Source organism: Cnephaeus nilssonii (assembly GCF_951640355.1).
Source record: "Cnephaeus nilssonii genome assembly, chromosome: 6".
Classification (NCBI taxonomy): Eukaryota; Metazoa; Chordata; class Mammalia; order Chiroptera; family Vespertilionidae; genus Cnephaeus; species Cnephaeus nilssonii.
The window spans coordinates 4,159,491-4,182,022 of NC_137077.1; the positions used below are offsets into that span (position 1 = coordinate 4,159,491).

Here is a 22,532-nt window from a genome sequence, read left to right on the forward strand (position 1 = left end):
TTTCTCCATGTTTCTAACCCAGAGGAGCCGCCCAGCCTACACACCTTCTCCTATTCATGCCGATCCCCTAACTCTACCCCCGGGGACAGGAAAGCATCCCAGCCTGCGCATGTCCCCACACCTCCCGCACCCCCACGGGCCCAGGAGACAGCCGCAGCCCCTCAGCTTGGCCGCAGGTCCTCCGAGACTAGCTCAGGTCTCCAAGGCCCCCATCCTGCCCGCCCTCGTCTGCTCCGGGCCTTGGGAGACATCCCTGCCATGCGGGCCTGTGTGGACGGCTCCCTCTGCTGGCAGAGGCCTCCTGCAGGCCGGGTGGACTGGGCTCTCACCCTCAGGAGGCGCATCACCTCCCCTGGAGCCCCTCTGGCCCTGAGGTGCGGGGCGCCCCTCTGCGCTCCTGCAGCCGGGAATCCCCTCAGCCGGGAGCTCTCGTCTGCGGAAAGCTGTGCCTGGAGGGGCCCACGTGGGCCTGTGCCTGTCTGGGTTCCTGGCACCCAGCTGTGTGGGACTGAAGGAGCCCATGGCCTTGAACCCACCGGCCTAGCGACCCCAGTCCCTGGGAGGCTGGACAGCGAGCACCAGACCACAGGTCTGCAGTCCTAGCCTGTCCCAGCTCTGCGGTTCGATTTTGAACACGATACCTGCCCGACCCTGAGCCGAGAGCCGCAGGGGACATGGCCCTGGGCCTGACGGGGGACAGGACCCGGGCTTTGGCAAACAGCTGTGATCCCAACTCCGCTCTCCAGAGACTGGAGCCGTCAGGGGGTGAGGGGTGACTGCCACCCGGGCCTCACCCATGAAGGAGCTGGGCTTGTCCAGGGAGCCCCGGGTTGACCCGAAGCTGTCCAAGGCGTCCAGGCGGGTCTCTGAGTAGGGCAGCAGTTCCAGGGAGTCCAACGCGGAGCCCGGGGGGTCAAGGGCATCCAGCACGGAGGCAGCCAGCTTCTTGGAGGGGTCCATGACGAGGCCAAAGGAGGCGGGGGGCAGGGGGCTGGAGACGGGGATGGACCCACCCACTACCGGTGGCAGCAGCGGGGTCCCGCCGGGGAACACGGGTATCAGCTGGGGCAGCTCGCTGGGCACACCGCTGCCAGGCAGGCCGCCCTGGACCAGGGACTGCAGGGTGGAGAGCCGGGGTCAGAGAACGCACCTGCCCAGGCCTGGCACGGTCGGCACTGGGACAAGCCAGCCCTCCGGCCTCAGCCCTGCCTGACCCCTGGGGGAACCAGGAACCGCCGCCCCCCCCCCCTGCACTGCCCCCCCTGCACATACTGCAGCTTCGTGTTTCTGCCCCCAAAGCCTGTTCCCCCCCCTCCCCGCCCCCGTGACAGAGATGGGGCCATCCCTCCACCCGCTGTGGGACGTGAGGATGACTGTGGCGGGGCCCAGGCAGGAGGGGGTTCCGGAGAGAAGAGAGGGCTCACCAGTGAGTCCAGAAGGGTGTCCAGCTCCGGACCAAGGACGTCCCCGTCGGAGAAGTCGTCCAGGCCCTCGGTGCTGGGCAGCGCCCTGCTGCTGCCTTCCAGGGGCGCCAACAGGTCCAGCACATGGGGGAACAGGGGCATCGTGGGGGGGGTGGGGAGGAGGGCCGGGGAGCCTTGCAGGTCCATGTAGCAGTCTGTGGGGTGGGGGGGGCTCAGTAGCTGTAGGAGGTCCTGCTTGGTGGGAGTGGGGGCCGTGTCCCAGGGTCCTGGGTCCTCCCCCAACACCCTTCCTCCTCCCCCAGCTCCTCCCCTAACCCTGCCTGCCCGCTGGCCTGACCCAGTGGCCGAGGCTCAGTCTTAGTCCAGGAAGTGGGGCAGGGTCCTTGAGCCCCACAGTATGTCCCTGACGGGCCTGGCGCAGTGCCTGAATATCCCAACCTGGGCAAGCCTCCTTCTCTGAGGGACACCTTTAAAGTGACCTTCCGGGGAGCCAGTGAGAACAAAGGCAGAGGACTTGGACAGAGGTGGACGCCGGGTGAGGGGGCTGGAGTGGAGAACATGGGACCAGCACCCCTCACTTTGAGGTGCCCCCCCCAGGCTGGAGAGGTGCTTTCCCCTCCCTGTGGGGACTCTTCCTGAACCCACTATTTGCTCTCATGTTGCAGGGAGTCCCCAGGAGCCCTTGTCTGCAGGGCTGGGGCTGGCTGAGCCCTTCCCTGGGCCCGTCTCCACCCCGTGCCCTTGCGAGAGGGACACTACCTGTCTCGATGTCATCGATGGAGCCCGGTCCGTTGGAAGGTCCCTGTGGGAGGAAGGACAGGGGTCAGGCAGGCCCGGGCTGGGAGGCCACGGTGCCCAGCGCTCGGGTGTCCCCCGGCCCGAGGGACTACGGCTGCTGTTAACCTCGGGCCTGGACAGGACGGCCAGGAAGGCGCCAAAGGGCCACTCCTCCATCACCAGAGTCCGCCCCAGGCCCCGCCCCGGCTGAGTCGGCGGGTGGGACCCACTGTTGAGGGAGCCCTGCCGAGGGCCTCACCCGCTCCGGCCGCTTCCTTTTGTATAAAGTGGGTAACACCGTCACCCCCCCGCCCCCCGGGGCTTTAGGAGAAACCCTTTGACACCTGCACCGAGCTTGGAACATGCTGACCTGCAGGGAGGGCTTCACGCGTTTGGTAAATGGTGACGTGAAATGTTAGACCCACGCGCTCAGAGCTGGCCGGGTGGACTGGGCTCTCACCGCAGCCTCCACCCTCGGTCCCGGGCATGGCTCCTCCCCTCCGGCCGTGGCCGTCCTCCCCGGCCCCCTGGGTCCTGCACCGTGGGCTCTGCCAGCGCCCTGATCTTGCACATCCCAGTCTCCAGCACCGACGGTAAGTCGTTTGTAAACCACCCAGGCTGCACTTGGCCATGGCAGCCCGAACAGACTGATACGTTCATTCATTCTCTTTTTGAACACTCAGTATGTGCGAGGCTAATAATTCCTGGTTACACACCACGATGAGTGACGGTTACAAACCAGGGGAGGTCGCGCCTGCCCCCAAGCAGCCTGCGAGGCCCCCAAGGGCAAAGCCACGCCTCCCGCGGCCCGGGCACAGCGGCGCCCAGGGCTTAGAAGGGGCTCCCTGGGAGGTGCTGAGCGGATGGATGGCAGTGCTATAGCGCCCTGGAGGGCGGCCTGCTGCTGCCTTGCTGTGTGACGCTGGCCCAGGCCCCTGCCCACTCTGTGCCTCAATCTCTCCTTCTGGATAACGAGGCAGGACACAGGCTCCGTCGGTCCTCTTACAGCCTGTCCCTCATCTTGCAGAAAGCCTCCAAGTCCGCCCAGCAGTCCGTGTGCGGTGAGTGGTGGGGAGTGATGCGTGAGCTGAGCCCTGCCACACCCACATGAGGAGGCCCGCGTGGCTGGCCCCAACCACCTTCCCTTCCCTCCCGCTGCCATGGTTTCCTTTCTCAAGGGGCCGTGGGCTATCCCGGAGGCCCCTGCAGTGACCACTCCCACCACCAGCAGCACCGCCTGTCCCCACGCCGTGCACCCCAGAGCTGTCCTCACAAGCCTGGCTCAGGCCCAGGCCTGGGCCCGGGCTGCAGTCACCCCTCTCCCCAGAGCAGGCGCCTGGCTCAGCAGCGGGGATGAGGAGAGACTGAGCCCAGCCCTTCAGTCTGATGCCCCGGCACCTGCTGCCTGAGGTCAGACACCCCAGGGAGTGGGCTCAGAGCTCTGTGATGGATGAACCCCGATAGCTGCTCCTAGAGGTGAGGAGGGAGGCTTGGGGCCCGGGCCCGCCCTACCTGGTCTGCCACACCAGCCGCAGTGCCGTTACTGAGCAGAGAAAAGGTCTCCAATTCCTGCCAGAGATTGGGGAGGGGGGAGAGTGAAGATCCCGGAGAGATGCTCAGGGTCCCATCACCCAGGCGGTCAGTCGGGGTCTGCGGTCCCTCCCAAGCTCTCTGCCCCCAGGGCTGCTGGGAGTCACCTGCACTCTCTCGGGGTCATATTTGGGCGCCTCCTTTCTGCCACCATGGCCTGGAGAGGACTTCCAAGCACACACTCCTCCTGTGTGCCAGGCCCGGCACCAGGTGCCATCTCATCCTCTCGTTTTGATCCTCTGAGGTGGGCACCATTATCCCACGTTCCAGGTGGAGAGGGAACTAACGTGCTCAAGGTCACAGCAGGACTCGAGAGCCGGACCCTTCCTACGTGCAGCTTCCTGGCACACAGTAGGTGCCACGTGAACCGAACGGACACCAACATTTCAAATACGCGCCATCGGGGTTATTTGAGGGCATGAGGCTGAAGGGCGCTGTCAGCGAAGGCCCCGGCCCGGGTGCTAAGGCGCAGGCGGGAGGGCGCGGCCTCACGGCTGGTGTCTGGTGTCGGTGAGCTGCGCGCTCTGGCTGCGCTTTCCTCGCCCTAAAGATGCTGAAAGTCGTCCCCGGGCTTTCAGCCGCGAGAGGGAGGACCACCTGCTGCCACTCCCTTCTGGCCTGGCCTGGCTCTGGCCACCCTCACCTACTTCTCCCCCAGGCGCCTGGTCCCCCTCTTCCGGTCTCCCCACCTCCACCCCCGCCGGCCCCCCAGCACCCCGAGCCCACCTACCTGGGGCCTCTTATACGCCTTCCGAACTCGCAGCCCCAGCTTCTGAGCCAGCTCCTGACCCAGCTGGGTGACGCTTTCATCCTGGGGAGACAAGACACGGGGTGGAGCGGTCGTCCGGCCCGGCTCACCCGGCTGGGCTGTGGCGCCTGGTGCCGCCTGCCAGGGGGCCGCGGCAGCTCCCGGGAGGGGACACTGGCTGCCCAAGTGACACGGCGAGAGCGTGGTGGGCTGGGACCAGACTCCGTGCTGCTGTTTTTTTCTTGTAGGGAGAGCAATGGAGTGATTTTTGTTTATATTAATATTGTCCCGTTGCCGGACACAGTAAGTGTTCAGAAAACATTCACCGTTATTCTACTTTTTGTTTATTATTCCTGCTCCCCCAATTCAGTTCAGTTCACAGTGAGAACCTTTCTTTGGACAGTTGTCCCCATCCACACAGCATTCTCCAGCATTCACAGCAGGTCCAGGTCACCGAGTTATCATAGCTATGACTCCGGGGAGGGCAGGAGGCTTTACCCGCTGTCCAGCCCAGCGAGGGTGGTAACGTGCCTAAGGAAAGTGCCCAGATGAGGGCCCCCGCGCTCTCACTATGTGACTTGTGTGACTCTCAAACGGCCTTGTCTGGTTTTCTGATTCCGTCCCCAGCACAGCCCTATGATGCATGGTATGCCATCACCCCCATTTTGCAGGGGTGCAAACCAAGGCTCAGAGAGGCTACGCCACGTGTCCAAGGTCATACAGCTAGCAGGTGGCAGACCCAAGATTAGGACCCAAAGCCAGGCCAGCAGCCTGCACCGAGATCCTTGGACCATCGTGCAGTGACCTCCTCTCTGCTCTGCTCACCCAAATCTTTCTTGCTTCTTCCAGCCCCACCCAAGCCCCGCCTCCTCAGGGAGTCCTCCCAGGAAGCACTGACCACCCCCAGTCCTCTCACACCCATTATTTCAGGGATAAAGTAGGATGGACACATTATAAACGAGGGGCTGATTCGCAGAGAGGGGAAGTGCTTTGTCTACAGCCATGCCAGGGGTCCATGGTGGAGCCAGGCCTAAGCTGGGATATTTCCATTTGTCTCCTAGTAGACGGTGGGTCCCCGAAAGGCACAGACTGGGCGCCGTGTGGGCACTGAGTAGATGCTTGCTAAGTGGATGGGTAAATGTGGAGGGGGTGATGTGCCCAGCATGCGTGGGCTGGTGCAAGCAATGCTCTCTGTTGGCCATTTCCCATGGTCTCCTCCCGACCTAATGACAGCCTGGACATTGGGACCCCACACAGGTGGCACCCCTTTTAGTCTCACTGCCGCCCTGCACTCCGAGGGTCTCACCAACTCTGTGATCAGAATGCCGGGGTTCAAATCTCAGCTCTGCCGCCCCCTAGCAGTGACGCTGGGGAAGTTCCTTCCTCTCTGTCCTCGTCTTTAAAATGGGGATAACTGTACCCACCTCAAAGGGTTGTTTGTTGCAACTGAGTTAACACAACGTATCTTTAGCAACACCTGGCACAGAGCTCAGTGCTAACAAAAGTATCTGCAGCTCCATGTGACAGAGGAAACCGAGGCTCAGAGAGATGGGGTGGCTTGGCCCGAGTGAGGGCCAGTGCAGAGGGCTGGCGCCTGGCCCTACGCCGGGGCCCTGGCGTGGATGCAGAGCCACACTCACATGGGGCAGGGCGAGCGAGCAGCGGCTGCTGCACTCATAGGCCTCCTTGTGGCGTCCCAGCTCGTTGAGGGCGCGCGCCTTGCGGAACAGCGCCCGGATGTTCTCGCCGTCCAGGCTCAGCGCCTTCTCGCTGTCCTCCAGCGCCTTCTCATACAGGCCCTGCCGGAGAGGAGCAGGTGCTCTGTCAACCCGTTACCCTCCCTCCCCCAAGCCTTTGCCGCTTCCCCCCAGAAGACTGGCCTCCCTTCCCTGCAGAGACAGAGGATGCTGGAGGACCCGGCTCAGGGAGAGGCTCCAGAGCCACAGGAAACAGCTCTGGTGTTCACACGCCGGTCAAGGGCATCCCTGTGTCCAGCTGCAGGGGCGGCCAATAGGCATTGTCAGGACACTGGAGGGAGGAGCCTCCATGCTACAGTGATGAGCCCAGTCACTCAGGCACGTCTATTCCGTGTCTGCCTTCAGCTCAGAACACCATGGGCTGCGCCCTGGCCGGTGTGGCTCCGTTGGTTGGGCATCGTCCTGTGCACCAAAAGGTTGCTGGTTCGATTCCCGGTTAGGGCACATGCCCCGGTTGCGGGCTTGATCTCCAGTAGGGGGCATGTAGGAGGCAGCCAATCAATGTTCTGCTCTCACATCTATGTTTCTCTCTCTCTCCCTCCCCCTTCCTCTCTCTCTGAAAATCCATAAAAAGTCTTTTACAACAAGAATAATAAAGGCGCCTTCAAGAGGAAGTGAGCTCCGGAAGGCAGCCAGCGTACTGAAGAGTGTGCGCAGGCACCTGGCGGGCCCGTTTGTCCACAACAGTCCACTGTGAGTTCAGGTGTCGCTGAGCCTCCACAGAGCCCACAGCACAGCCTCACAGGATCTGGCGCGTGCCTGAGTCCGCGAGCGAGCAGGGCAGGCACGAGGGGGAGGCTGGAGCTCTGAGGAGGAGAGGAGACTGAAGTGCGGAGGAGGAAGTGAGGGTGTGATGGAGGCAAGGAGCCCAGGAGGGCGGGGAAGAGGCCAGAGGTTTGCAGAGAGAGGCAGGGGGATGAGAAGAGGGGTTCTCAGCTCTGACTGCCCACAGACTCCTGCCCAGTTCCCCGGGCCCCCCCGCCCCAGATTCTAATGTAATCCATCTGGGGTTGGGCTTAGGCACCAGTACCGTTTTATTTTATTTATTTATTTTAAATATATATTTCATTGATTTCAGAGAGGAAGGGAGAGGGAGAGATAGAGATAGAAACATCAGTGATGAGAATCATTGATTGGCTGCCTCCTGCCCGCCCCCTACTGGGGATCGAGCCCACAACCCGGGCATGTGCCCTTGATTGGTCTCAAACCCGGGACTCTTCAGTCCGCAGGCCGACGATCTATCCACTGAGCAAACCAGCTAGAGCGCCAGTAGCATTTTAAAAACTGTTTCTTTATCTGAAACTTTTACTGATTGATTTTAGAGAAAGGGAGGGAGAGAGAGAAACATCGATTTGTTGTTCCACTTAATCATGCACTCCTTGGTTGACTCTTGTATATGCCCTGACCAGGGATCGAATCTGCAGCATTGGTGTATGGGGACGATGCTCTAACCACTGAGCTCCCCGGCCAGGGCTGGACAACAGCATCACTTACAAATTGTTACTATGTGTTAGGACTTTAAAAGCTCCAGGTGAGTTCCCGGGCAGCCGGGCTGAGAGCCCAGGGGGTGATGGGGAGGGTCAGCCAGGAGGATGTGCAGCCGGCCTGGCTCCCTGGGCGGCCGGGGCGTGGCGATGGGGGGGGGGGGGGGACGGGGGAGGGCGCCAGGCTCACCATGGTGAAGTAGCAGGCGGCCCTGTTGACGTGCAGCTTGCACAGCAGCTCCTGGGGCAGGTGCACCTGGTCGGAGGCGGCGTAGTCGGCCACGTTCAGCCCCTCCATGTACTGCACCAGCGCCTGCTTGTGGTCCTTCTCCCGGAACAGGTCGTTGCCCTCAGCAAACAGGTTCTGCACCAGCTTGAGCAGAAAGGCCTGCCGGGGGGAGCGCACAGCGGGGCTCAGGGGCTTTCCCCATCCAGCCCGGCCCGGCCGCCGGCCCCCACGCCCCTTCACCACCCCCAGCCCGGCCGCCCGCACTCACCTCATATTCTTCTTGCTTTAGGGGTAGTGTCGACCTAGCGGGAAGAGGAGAGGAACACGAGGTCTGGTGAGCAGGGACCCGGCCGCATGGAGGTCCAGGAGCCGGGGCCACGGGCCACAGGTCATGCCTGGAGCGGCTGCTGCAGCTCGGTCCGCAGATGTCAGCTTCGGGGTTATGGTGAGGGGGCAGCACTTTTTTCTCCCCAAATCCTCACCACGCTGGCCTCCCATCTCCCGTGACAGGGAGGGAGGGAGGCTCGTGTCTGGCCCAGGCCCGGCGGCCGGGCTTTCCCGGGAGCAGGTGCTCCAGGCGAGCGGCTGTCCCCTGCCTAAGAGACCGGTCCTCTGGGAATGACCGTGCCCCCCACACCAGACCTGACTCTGCAGCCCCAGCACCTCCAGCAGCCCCCCGTCCGCTTCTCCCGTCCCTTCACTAAACACAGGACCCGCCAATGCCAGGCCTACTCAGAGCCGGCACCCCCTAGGACTCTTCGAATCCTGTGAGACCCTAAACAAGTTCCCGGTCTCTGAACCCCAGCTTTCTCATCTGCAACCCGGAGACAAGAGCGCCTCCTTTCCTGGGCCGCGGCGAAGACTAGGACCACGATGCGTGCCAAGGCCCGCACGGAGCCCCGAGGGTGTGCTCATCATCACTCCTCTGTGACGTGCGAGGCCAGCGAGAGCATCACCGAGCCAGGTGGACGGCAGGCGAAGTGGTACACGGGACAAGACCGAAGGGTGACCAGGGCCCGGGAGCGCGGGTGCGTGTGGGGTTCGTGGCTCACATGTGGGGCGCGCAGATCCAGCCCCCGAGCCCCTGCCATGCCAGCCCCTTCCCAGCACACCCCACCTCCCCACACCCCAAGGCACACGGGACCCGAACAGCAAAGGCTCCGTGAGCAAGAGGAGGAGGCTGGAGAGGGCCTGCCGCTTCGGCGTCGCCTTCGGAGGACGCCCTGCTCAGCCGGCCCGCCCGGTGCGCACTCACTGGATGAACTGCAGCCCCTTCTCGATGTCCGCCTTCCGTCTCTGCCTCTCCATCAGTCTCTGGGGGAGAGAACGGTCCATCAGTCCGTCAGCAGGGGCCGGGCCCATCTGCCCCCCGCCACGGACTCGCCCTCACTCATCCCTTTTCTCAGGAGCAGAGGGGAGGTACCGAGGGCAGTAACCTGTCTCAGGGCCTCCAAAGACTGAGCCACGCCACGCAGCTCCTGCCCTCCACGCCCGAGTCCCCCTGGACGTGGAGCCTGTCGAGGGCCCTCGACGGCCACGGGGCTGCATGGAGGCCCCGGCCCTTTCCCACAGCATGGCTTGGGCTGCAGTACTGCACGGGACACCCTCAAGTTCAAGGGGAACAACCTTGTCTAACCATCACACTCAGTCTGGGGAGAAGAGACAGAACTCAGTCTGGGGAGAAGAGACAGAAAAAGCAACATGACGCCCCTGACTAGCGATACAATGTAGTGCCACGCACTGGGCCAGGCTCTGACCGAACCTTTCAACCGCACAGCGAGGCGGGGTGTCATTCTGCCCCCATCTTACCGAGGAGGAGCCGGAGCTCGGGGAGCCCCCACCACGAGCTGGCGTACCGCAGAGGCAGGGTTTGAACCCAGGCCCCTCTCCTTTCATGCCCCGCCCCCAGGAGCCCCTCCACTCAGCCCTACGTGCACCATCTTCATACAGTACGTGGTGGTAAGAGAACTAGACGAACGAGCAGCAACTCACCCAACGCGGACGTCCTGTAGATGCGGAGAACTGACCCTGAGACATTAACAATCAGATAATAACACCAACAGTTGCTGAGTGGAAGCCACGTGCCGGGGGTTGCCACGATCGTTTTACACGCAGTTCCTTCCTTCACCCTTACTCCCCGCACCACCCTCAGGAGGGGCTGCCATCATGTCCCCACTTCGCAGAGGAGGAACCAGAGGCACAGAGACGTTAGAGAGACCTGCCCAAGGTCACACAGCTCGTTCACGGGGGAGCTGAGATTCAAACCCCGCAACCTGGCTCCAGAGCCCCCACACATCACCATCACCCTTCCCGTCACCCACTAAGCAATCGGCCCCGCCGCCCCCACCCCCCGGGGACCCCTCAGCCTGGCCCGCAGCCCCCGCCGCCTGCGGCACAGCCTCCCCTCCTTTCTGGGTCACAGGCAGGGAACGAGCTGTCCACACTGTCTCCATACCCTCACCTCCCACGCCACTCCCCACGCACCCCACCCACTCCCACGGCTCCGCAGCCGCCGGCCAAGGGCCCCCCACCCCAGGGCCCTCTCACTGCTGCGTCCGTCCGTCCGGCAGAGGGACAGGTTTCACCCGCCTTTCCTGGCCCCCCCCCCCCTGCTGCACCTGCCCGGCCCTCCTCGCAGCCACCTCCCCCATCATCCCGCTCCGTCCAGTAGGGGCTCCTCTTCCCCTGCCCAGGTCTCCAGACCAAGGCACGGGCTTCCAGGGACAACACTCCTGTTCTCCTCAGGCCACACGCTCTCCCCAGGGGAGCCCTTGCACTTGGTGACCCCTGAGTCACCTCGAAGACTCACAAATCTGTCCCACCCACCAGCTCCCCCTCCCCCATATTTCAGATTCCTATCTCTGGCTTTCTGGGTAGAGCTACCTGGATGTCCAATGACTTCCATGTCTTTCCCAATCCTAGGCTCTCTACCTAGAATGCCCACCCCCCACCGCACCCACACACCTAGCCAATTCCATTCATCCTTCAAGACCCAGCTCAGAGGCCTCCGTATCCAGGAAGTCCTCCCTGGTCCACCCCCACTGGGTTTCTTGATCCTTGAACTCATAACATCCCAATCTTTTAAAAAATACACCGAGTGGCCAGATTATTATGATCTCTGAACGCATAATAATCTGGCCACTCAGTGTATATCCTACCTAATAATAGAGTAATATGCAAATTGACCGTACCTTCACCACGCCCACCAGGAAACCGTTGCAGGGACGTTGGGGTGCGGCCGAGCACCCACCGGGGGTCGGCTCCTAAGATCCGTAGCAGGGACACTGGGTGCGGCTGAGCCCAAGGCCAGGAAAGCCTCAGGTGGAGGCTTTCCCGGCCTTGGGCACCAGCGGGGAGCCTGCACGGATCGCAGGCAATGACCAGGGGGTCGGCTCCTAAGATCTGTAGCAGGGACACTGGGGTCCAGCAGAGCCCAAGGCCGCCACCCGGGGCCAAGCCCCAACCCTGAAAGAAGGCAGAAGGCGGTGGCCACAGCCAAGGCCTGGGTCCCCGGTGCCGGCAGAAAACTGGTGCAGGCAGCCAGGTGAATGAAAGTCTATTGCACGAATCTTCGTGCAAACGGGCTGCTAGTCCTATATAATAAAAGGCTAATATGCAAATTGTCCCCTCGACCAGGAGTTTGACCAACAGGCAGGCCGGCCAACCGCCCATATCCCCTCCCCCTGGCCAGGCTGGCCGGACCCCACCCATGCACGAATTCATGCACCGGGCCTCTAATATCCTATCTAATAAAAGCGTAATATGCAAATTGACTGTCACTCCAACACACAAGATGGCTGCCCCCATGTGGTCAAAGATGGCTGCTCCCATGTGGACACAAGATGGCCGCCACAAGATGGCCAGCAGAGGAGGGCAGTTGGGAGGAATCAGGCCAGCAGGGGAGGGCAGTTGGGAGGGACCAGGCCTGCAAGGGAGGGCAGTTGGGGGCGATCAAGCCTGCAGGGAGGGCAGTTAGGGGCGACCAGGCTGGCAGAGGAGGGAAGTTGAGGGCGATCAGGCCTGCAGGGAAGGGCAGTTGGGCAGGACCCAGGCCTGCAGGGGAGAGCAGTTGGGGGGGACCAGGCCTGCAGGGGAGGGCAGTTAGGGGTGACCAGGCCTGCAGGGGAGGGCAGTTACGGGCAATCAGGCTGGCAGGGGAGCAGTTAGGCATCAATCAGGCTGGCAGGGGAGTGGTTAGGGGGTGATCAGGCTGGCAGGCAGAAGCAGTTAGGGGCAATCAGGACAGCAGGCAGGCGAGCAGTTGGGAGCCAGCAGTTCTAGATTGTGAGAGGAATATCCGACTGCCTGTTTAGGCCCAGTCCCAGATTGGAGAGGTTGCAGGCTGGGCTGAGGGACACCCCCCCACCCCCGTGCACGAATTTCGTGCACTGGGCCTCTAGTATACATATATATATTTACACTGAGTGGCCAGATTATTTTTTTTTTTTGAGTGGCCAGATTATTATGCGTTCAGAGATCATAATAATCTGGCAACTCAGTGTATATTTTTATTATTGATTTCAGAGAGGAAGGGAGAGGGAAGAGAGGGATAGAAACATCAATGATGACAGAGGATCATTTATGGCTGCCTCCTGCACACCCCACACTGGGAATCGAGTCTGCAACCCGGGCATGTGCCCCGACTGGGACTCGAACTGTGACCTCCTGATTCATAGGTTGACACGCAACCACTGAGCCACATTGGCCGGGCAAAACATCCCAATCTTAACTCAGCAGCTTCTCCCTAACCCAGTTTCTCTTTCATTAACCCCCAACTCTAGACATAGCTGCGACTGCCATCCTGTTCCGTCTTCCACCTTTACCTGTGGAACGTTTCTCCCTCCGCAGCCCCTCCCGCCCCTCCACAGCTGGGGCTGTCGCTCAGGCCCTCGGGATCTCCTGCCAGCAGCCTCCAGGAGGCCCCTCCCACCTGCGGCCACGGGCTGGCGGTCAAGGATATCTGTCTAACACACGTCAGTGCCACGCCCCAGCTCAACACCCTTCCGGGCATGTATGCGCGCGCACACACAAAAGAATGCATGTTATTTTTTAAAAGTTGAAACCCGAATACACTCTGCCGCCTAGTAATGTAGCAATGCCAGTTTTCTGGGCCTGATAAGATAAGACAACTATAAATTACCCTCCGGGAAAGCTGGGTAGGGAACTCTGTGCTATTTTTGCAATTCCCTGCGAATAAAAAGTTTAACAAACAAAGCCTTCCACGACACCTACTAGCAGGGCAAGTCCCGGGCACACAGCACTGTAGGCACGGCCTCCCTCCAGCCCGGCCCAGCCTGGACTCTCACACTCTAGCAACGTCCCATTCACGCTGCCCATCTGTCTGGAACGCCCTTCGGACCCTCGCTTCCTTCCTACCCTGGCCATGCCCGGTGCTTCAGTGAAGCTCGGCCCAGGGGGTCCTCTACAGGAAGCCTGCCTTCCCCGATTGCCCCGAGCTCACCACAACCGCTGCACCTGTCCTGGTTAACTGACCTCAGGTGCTGTGTGCCCAGCTCTCTCCAAACTATGAGCTCCCGAAGGCAGAGGCTGCCCCTGGTTCATCTCTGGGAGCCAGAGGAACAGTCCCAGAACCCACTGTGGGGAAGGGGAGCCCCGCGAACCCCAGAATAACAGTGTAGAGGCTGATTTCAGTCTTCAGTTACCAAGCACTTTCTCCTACCAGACATTGTTCTAGGAGCTTTAAATGTAATATTCAACCCTGACCACATCCCTACGAAGATACGATCATCATCCCCATTTTACGGATGAGAAAACCGAGGCTCAAGGAGTGAAATGATCTGATAGTTAGTAAGTCATGAGCTGGGGTTTGAACCCTGGCAGTCGGACTCTGGAGGCCACCAGTCACCTCCCAACCCAACGTGTTCCTCCCCATCCCCATGCCCACAGGACGTCGCCAGTCTCAGCCACACGCCACCGCCTGGCACTCACCTGTCCCAGGTTTCTTGAAAAAGCAGCAGCCAGCACAGAGTGCAGAATGCAGACTACAGACTGCAGACTGCAGACCACACACACACACGCACGCACTCATACGCACACACGCATGCATACACGCATGCACGCACACGCGCGCATGCACGCACGCATGCGCACACACGAGCACACACATGCACGCGCACGCACTCATACGCACACACGCATGCATACACGCACGTACGCACACAAGCACGCACACAAGCACACACATGCACGCGCACGCACTCATGCGCACACACGCATGCACGCACGCACGCATGCGCACATCCGAGCACACACATGCACGCGCACGCACTCACGCACACATGCATGCATGCGCACACACGAGCACACGCATGCACGCACACAAGCACGTGCATGCATGCACACATACAAGCACACACATGCACGCGCACACGCATGCACGCACACCCGCATGCACGCACACACGCATGCGCACGTACGCACTCAAGCACACGCCTGCACGCACGCACACACACACGCATGCGCACTACCAGAGGTTGTGTCATCTGCAAGATCCCGGGGTCTCCTGACTCACCAGCCTCAGTGGCTTACTCGGAGACCTGGCAAGGTTTCTTCCCCGATCCCGACCTCACCTGTCAGCACCAGGTCTGCACCCATCCCCACCCCACAGTGCTATGGGCCCTGCCAGGCCACCCTCGGACCCTCGGCTCCAAGGAGGCCAGGAAGGGGTTTCGGCTCATTTTTGGAGATTATCCACTGAGCGTCAAGCACCTTCTATGGCAGGGGTTTGAACCTGGGGTCCACGAGAGAATTCAGGGGTCCATTTACAAGTTCGTTTGTTTTGTTTTTTAATCCTCACCCGAGAATATTCTCCCCCACTGTTTTTCAGAGAAAGTAGAAAGGAGGAGGGTGTAGGGGAGAGAGAGAAAGAGAGAGAGGAACAATGCTGTGAGAGAAACACATCGATTGGTTGCCTCCTGCACTGACCCTAACTGGGGCCAGGGGTCAAACCTGCAACCCAGGTAGGTGTCCTTGACCTGCATCGAACCTGCCACCCTTCAGTGCCCAGGTCGACGCTCTAACCACTGAGCACACCGGCGAGGGCCATTTACAAATTTTTTGCACGAACCTCTACCTGATACTTAGGATGCCCTTCAATTATGGAGGTAGGCAATCCACCGCTATAGCCTCAGTGCAGGAAACCACTGCTTTCCCGTCACATTCCAGCTACTGCAGACGTAACAATATCGCTCACACTCATCACCACGGCGAAGTCATGGTGGTCATGCTCTCACCGCTGGGTCTTGCTTTTTAGTGCACGGCCACAGGCCAGCAGGGTTGGTTTCCTCTGTCGGCCTGTGCATTTCACGTTTAATGCATTTAAAAGCAGCATCTGAGGAGGCTTCCCCAGGCTGCCTGACGGGTCAGTGGGGCAGCGATGATTTAAAAGCTCTGTTGTAAGGAATCATGTTTTTATCCCTCCAATAATCTCACATGTAGGTGTTATGACCCCCACTTTCCACAGAAAAGCAAGGCTTGAAAAAATAAAATCATAAAACAAAAAGTGAGCCTGGCCAGTGTGCTCAGTGGTCATGGTTCGATTCCTGGTCAGGGCACATGCCCGGTTAGTGGGTTCGATCCCCAGTGTGGGGCATGCAGGAAGCAGCGGATCAATGATTCTCTCTCGTCATTGATGTTTCTATCGCTCTCTCTCTCTCCCTTCTTTGAAATCAATAAAAGTATATTTAGCCCTAGCCCGGTTTGGCTCAGTGGATAGAGCATCGGCCTGCAAACTGAAAGGACCCGGGTTCAATCCCGATCAAGGGCATATGCCTGGGTTGCGGGCTCGATCCCCAGTGGGGAGCGTGCAGGAAGCAGCCAATCAATGATTCTCTCTCATTATTGATGTTCCTATCTCTCTCTCCCTCTCCCTTCCTCACTAAAATCAATAAAAAGTCTACTTTTTAAAAAAAAGTATATTTAAAAATAAAATTAGCCGAAACCGGTTTGGCTCAGTGGATAGAGCGTCGGCCTGCGGACTGAAGGGTCCCAGGTTCGATTCCGGTCAAGGGCATGTACCTTGGTTGCGGGCACATCCCCGGTAGGAGGTGTGCAGGAGGCAGCTGATTGATGTTTCTCTCTCATTGATGTTTCTAACTCTCTATCCCTCTCCCTTCCTCTCTGTAAAAAATCAATAAAATGTATTAAAAATAAAATTAAAAAGTGAGGCTTGGCAGGTCCTAGACTTGCCCACGGCCACGTGGCTGCCAAGGGAGAAAGCTGGCGGTACCCGCACGCCCCCGGGCGCCACCAGGAGCCCCGGTGAAGGAAGGAACATGGACTGGAATGCCCCCGCCCAGGCCTCAGCAACTTGCACTCTGTTTACTTTAAACTGGCCACCTCAACAAAAACCAAAGTTCAGGGAACTGCCCCCTACCTCCCCCCCCCAACACACACACACACTGCCTCCCCCTAAACCAAACTAAGCGTCGGCAGCAGCACAGCTTACTCCCCCGGCCGCGTGTTCGGCGCTCCGGTTATAGGGAGCTTTCACTGTCACCATCCCGCAGGCTCCCGACAACCCGGGGGCCAAACTGCACAGGAAGCCACATCCTGCGTCGGGGCCCAGACTCCTGCTGCATCCCCGCCCGCCAGCTGTGGTGCTCAAGTGAGAAGTTTCAACAAGAACTCTTTTTTTTTTTTTTTTTAACAGAAAAGTAACAGAAGCTCATTGTACAACCCTTGGGAATCATGGGCTAGTATAACCAAACGAAACAGAAAACACTCCAAGCCCCGTAGCTCAGAGTGACCGCTTAACATGGTGGAGGGTTTCTTTCTTTGGAGCAATTGAGAAGTCGCCACTCCTGCTCGTGGGGGCCCAGAAATCCCGGTGGCTGTGCCGCCTGGTCCGTGGAGCGTGTCACGGGCTGCTCTGCCTACCTCGCGGCCCGAAGACAGGGAGGCGGGGCGGGTGGGCGCCAGGAGCCGTGTGCCGGTGCAGACCTGGGTTCCCATCCCAGCACCGCCCCACACTGGCTTCCGGGGCACCCCTCTGAGCCTAAGCTTTTGTCCTTTGCAATGTGTGGAGCGAATGATATGCCCTTGGCAAGACAACTTGCAGATTTACGAAGGGTGCCCCACAGAGGAGTTGGGAAATCTGTGTTTCGGCCGAGCTGGATGCCGCGAGAGCCCCTGGCAACTCACAACATCAGCCTAAAGTCCCTTTCCATCAGTCCACACCCATTTCTTTGCCGTTTCTGTCTAGGCCACTCGTTTTTGGCAAGGGCTGTTCTGGAACACCCTGCTACTATCGCTCATTTATTCAACACACAGCCACAGAACATCTGCAGGTGCCAGGGGCGCTGCCAGACGCTGGGGGGCGAGGTGAACCAAGTCCTTGGCCGTGTGGAGCTGGTGTTCCAGGCGTGGCAAGACACAGAAACAGGTCAGTGTCAAGTGCACAAGTAAAGATACAGCTAGGAGTTACAAAGAAACGAAAAGAGGAAACGGCAGGGAGTGATGGGGGAGGGCTGGGAGCTTAGGGAAGGCCCTTCTGAGGAGGTGGCGTTTAAGAGACAAAAGGAGGAGCCAGCACGAGGACATGGGAGGTGGGTAAGAGGGCACCCGGCCGAGGATACGGCAAAGGCAGCGGCCCTGAGGTGGGGACGAGCTTAGGATGTGCAAGGAAAAGACAGAGGCCCGTGTGTCAGCGCTGGAGTGAAGGCAAGCCAAGTAGGAAGCGAGGTGCGAGGGGCAGGCCCCACGGGAGACGGCGCCGTGCTCCGCGTGGGTCAGGAAACCACTGGCAGGTGCTGAGCAGAGGAGAGACAGGGCTCATTTAAATCGTGAGAAGATGCCTTTGGCTGCTGCGCTGAGGATGGATGCCAAGAGGGGAAGCTGGGAGGCGAGTGCAATGGTCCAGGCCTGGATCAAGAGGGCTGTGGAACCCATTCAGGAACATTCTGGAAGTTATTTCACGCTCATGGAGCCACAACAACAACTACGAGTGTGCCCTATAAGGACACGGGGTGGTCTTTATAGCTTTCAATGTTCCCTCATTGGGGGCTCACAGCAAACCCCAGGCGGACGGGACTGAACCAGCAAGGCCATTTCACAGACCAGGAGGCTGAGGCCACGCCCGATGACATGCTCGTGCCCCGGATCACGCAGCCAGCACGCGCCGGAGCTGGGAGTGAACCTCAGGACCTTGGACTCCCTGCCCGGCACGCCTCTGCCTGCGGAGGGGCGGGGAGTGACAGGGAACGCTGTGGGGAACGAGAGAGCCGATGGACCTCGGAAAACCCCAGCCGGGTCACCGCGGCCACCTCCCCCGCCGCCCTCGCAGGAAGCGCTCAGCGGCTGCTCGCTGGCTGACCCCCGCACTTGGGAAGACACGACGCTGACACGCTTGTCCCTTTTCTGCGTCGCAGTGTGGACAGGGTAGGAGGAGCTGGAGCGTGGGTGACCCTTCGTTTTCTCCTGAACAATTAGCCTGGAGTCCTTTTCCATCAGCCCACACCGATCTCGCTCCGGAGCCGGACTCCCTGGGTCTGCTCTCTAGCTCTGCCTCTCACACAGCGTCAATCTCTCTGGGCCACATCGCTAACCTTAAAGGACCGTCCTGAGGATTAACGAGAGACTGTGGGCAAAAGCGTGATACAAACGTTAGAGAATTAGGACTTCCAGACAGATAAGAGCTCCACGAAGTCCAAAATAAGGCGTCGCCCCTGCACGGTGGCTAAGACCTCCGACTCGGAGCCTACAGTGCCTGGCTCCCTCTGACCCCCAGCTCCCCCACAGCGTGTGATCTTGGAGCCTTAGTCTTCTGCCTGCAAAATGGGGCTGTTGATAACCGCTCCTGCCTCAACGAGTTGTTAAGAGGTTTCAATTAGACACAGAGTGCCAAGCACCGTGCTGGCACCGAGCCGTGTGAAACGTGGTGGCCGCTGTGGCTACTGCCACCGTTACCATCCAGCGGGTGTCCCGGGGCGGACACGGGGCTCAGGGGTTGCTGCTGACCGGAAGTCGGCTGTGGCTGGGTTCCGAATCAGAAATGCGCTCCCTGCCCCTCCCTCGGGGACACAGAGCTCATGCACCTGCGGAAGCCATCAGGACGCTCGCAAAGAAAGCAGACGAGCCGAAACCGGTTTGGCTCAGTGGATAGAGCGTTGGTCTGCGGACTGGGAGGTCCCGGGTTCGATTCCGGTCAAGGGCATGTACCTTGGTTGCGGGCACATCCCCGGTAGGGGGTGTGCAGGGGGCAGCTGGTCGATGTTTCTCTCTCATCGGTGTTTCTAACTCTCTATCCCTCTCCCTTCCTCTCTGTAGAAAATCAATAAAATATATTTTAAAAAAAGAAAAAGAAAGAAAGCAGCCGAGCAGGGGGACGAGTGAGGGGGAAGTCAGCCCTGGAGCTGGAGATGACAGAGAAAGGAAAAGGAGCCCGTGTTCTACGGGCCATTAAACGTGATGAAAAGAGCTGGCTTCCGGGGAGGCCCCTGGAGCGGACACGGCGCTGTCACTTCATCAACCCCGGCTGCGGCTCCAGCTTCATGTCGCAGCCCGACTTCCTGGGGGACCCCTCCCCCTTCTGCTGTCTGAAGACCACCACCATCAGTCCCCTCCCTCCCTTCCTCCCAGCCACACCGAGGCCCACACTGGGCTCGCTCCAGAGCCGGACTCCCTGGGTTTGCTCTCGAGCTCTGCCTCTTACACAATGTCAATCTCTCTGGGCCACCGTTTCCTCATCTGTAAAATGGGGATGATTAGCCCTGGCCGGTGTGGCTCAGTTGGTTGGAGCGTCATCCTGTACACCAACAGGTGGCGTGTTTGATTTCCGGTCAGGGCCCATGCAGGAGGCAGCTGATTTCTTTTTCTCTCTCCCATGGATGTTTCTCTCTCCCTCCCTTCCTCTCTCTAAGATCAATTAAAAATAATAAATAAATAAATAAAATGGGGACAATGATAGTGCCTACCTATAGGGCTATTACAAAAACTAAATAATCTGATCTGGGGAAAAGCACTCACACGGGGCCTGACCACTAGCTAACTGCTGGGTCGGTGTTTTTAAATTATTAAAAATGTATACCCTCCTCTAGTTCCTCTCATCTGTGATCCCCGGGCACCGAGCTTCTCCCACAAGTTACCATCACACATCATCAAATCTCAGGGTTCATGTTCAGGAAGGAACACTTAGGCCCCGAGAACCCACGGGAGCTCCGTGGCAGAGCCAGACTTGAACCTGAACTCATCCCTGTCACATTCTAGTATATGTTTTACTGACATTTAGAGAGAGGGGGAGGAATAGAGAGAAACATCGATGTGAGAAACAAACATCGATCGGCTGCCTCCAGCATGCGCCCCGACTGGGGACTGAACCCGCAACCTTTGGGTGAACAGGACAACGCTCCCACTAACTGAGCCACACTGGCCAGGGCCTGTCGCCTACACTGTGGCTGCGCCAGATGATCTGCCCGTTCCTTCCATACGTGGCCCTGCCCTTATACGTCTCCGTGCATCTCCTTAGAACACCCTTGTCATGGCCTTTCTCAAGCCATCTTCCACATATTCAAATGGCTCTTCTAGGAAGAACTTCCACCTCCAGACAAAACAAGCCGTCCTCCGTCCTCCTTCCTCCTTCCTCCTTCCCGGTGGGCCATGATTCACTTTGACAGCACAATGGCTGGAGGCGTCCTCCTGGCACCTCCACGGAGGCCTGGGGCACAGAGTGAGTCAGACCCAGTTCCTGTCCTCGGGCAGCTCAAGTTAATCAAATCCATATCTTCTTCCTGTCCAAGCTACAAGCTCCTCCATGGTACCCGCCAGGCACCCGGCAGGCACCAAGGAACTGAACGTAGATCTCCACGCTCGGGGGCCCCATCCTCCTTCCATGACCATCCTGCCTTCCCCGGTCTCACTTCCAGAAATCTCCGAGGGGACACTGACTGGGCCAGCCCTGCGAGGCCCTGGGACATGGGGCCATTTTAGTAAAGCTCCCTGGCCGTGGGGAGCCCGCTGACCTTTTAGCTTAAGCCTCCACCCCTGCTGCATGTGCCAGTTCACATTGTCCTGGTCTCTGCTCTTGTCTACACAGCTAAGACAGAGGTGACCCGATAACATGGTGTCACCTATCACAGCCATTGCGTTGTCAACGGTCTCACAGGTCTGGGTTCAAATCCAGCTGGGCGGTCTTGGGCCAGCCACATCAATCCTGTTCCTCAGTGTCTTCAACTGTGAAGTGGAGACTAGTAACACCCAGCCCTCACGGAGCCAGGAAGAATCAGAGAGAAAGCATGTCCACCTCCCAGCGCAGAGGCGAGTGTGGGGAGCCCAGGCCAAGCCTCCCCGTCCTTCCAAGTGCAAGCCCCGCTTCCTGGGGGGAGGCTTCCCCAACTTCCCCCAGAGCTCTCTCTTCTCCCCACTGCCCCTGCGTGACCCCAGGACTGAGCGCTTCCTTGTTCTCTCTCCTCGTTCACCAATCCAAGCCCACGCCTGCCCCGGCGCACTTCCCCGTGGTCACAAGAGGCGCTTGAAAAGTCACTTGCTGAGGGAGCCCAGGACTCTGGGAAAAGGTGAAGACTGGGAGTCAGAAAGCCAGGCAGGAAGGTTGCAGAGCGAGACATTCTATTCTCGAAGCGTCAGGTTTCTCAACTGGAAAGTGAGGATTGAAACGTGTCGCCCTGACATGGCTGCCGTGGCGGGTAGAGGAGCCAGCACACGTGGGAGCCCTTCGGTTATGAGCTAGGAGTGCTGGTTGAGCGCATATTATCTGCAGACTCTCACATCCAAACCACTGACGCCTCAACTTTCCTACACCGGAGACTCGAGACTAGCTCACCCCAGAGCTCCTTAGCCACCCAAACCCACATTCTTTTTTTAAAAAAAAAACATCAATGATGAGAGAGAATCATTGATCAGCTGCCTCCTACAACCCCCCCGCCCCCACTGGGGCATGTGCCTGGACTGGGAATCGGAACCCTGACCTCCTGGCTCATAAGTGGACGCTGAACCACTGAGCCACGCTGGCCGGGCCCAAACCCACATTCTTAACTGTCCATCAGAAACAAAAGGCCAAGAGCTGAGAATCCCCTGCCTCCATGGAACACAAACCCCACCCCAGCTCAGGGCCACACATCTCTCTCCCCGCTCAGATCTCATCCCACCGGGACACGGGTCTCTCCTTCCCGGCGACTTTGGCGGGTCCCTATGGGAAGTGGAGGTGGAGGAAGACAGCAGTGCGGGTCTGGCTGTGTGTGGGGAGCGAGGGGGGCAGTCAGGGTACAACTGAAGATCCCGCTGGAATTTTGCCTCCAACCATGGCTCAGTGGACTGTGATTATGGAATTCTTGTGGACATTCAAGGACCTGCGTTCTGCTGTTTTCCTGAGACTCGATGGATTCCAGGCGCTGAGAAAAATGGTAAGAAGTTGGGGTTCCTAGTCTGGTCCCTGGGAACCAAAGTCCCAGTGAGCAACCCCAGAGAAATGAAATTCCTGACAAAGCTGCGGTGGGCCCCCCTTCAGCTCCCATCCTGGACCCCAACTCTACTGTTGCCCACTATTGCCTT

General features: G+C 59.4%; 1 protein-coding gene across 3 annotated transcripts in view; it reads right to left on the bottom strand.

Annotated features, from left to right (window-relative positions):
* Positions 1-22,532, bottom strand: part of ZC3H7B (zinc finger CCCH-type containing 7B) — a 38,993-nt gene that overhangs the window by 15,328 nt on the left and 1,133 nt on the right. Inside the window, exons 1-10 of one of the 3 annotated variants that reach the window (XM_079775835.1) lie at positions 13,959-16,391; positions 9,265-9,323; positions 8,278-8,311; positions 7,971-8,168; positions 6,180-6,338; positions 4,522-4,602; positions 3,714-3,770; positions 2,184-2,226; positions 1,425-1,618; positions 795-1,116 (exon numbers count right to left, since the gene is read on the bottom strand). In XM_079775835.1, the coding sequence (XP_079631961.1) occupies positions 795-1,116; positions 1,425-1,618; positions 2,184-2,226; positions 3,714-3,770; positions 4,522-4,602; positions 6,180-6,338; positions 7,971-8,168; positions 8,278-8,311; positions 9,265-9,317 (1,141 nt within the window). In that variant the 5' untranslated portion in view covers positions 9,318-9,323; positions 13,959-16,391. Of the gene's footprint in view, positions 1-794; positions 1,117-1,424; positions 1,619-2,183; positions 2,227-3,713; positions 3,771-4,521; positions 4,603-6,179; positions 6,339-7,970; positions 8,169-8,277; positions 8,312-9,264; positions 9,324-10,001; positions 10,316-13,958; positions 16,392-22,532 lie in introns of those variants that run through there. The other 2 variants (XM_079775833.1, XM_079775834.1) reach the window with 2 other exon arrangements.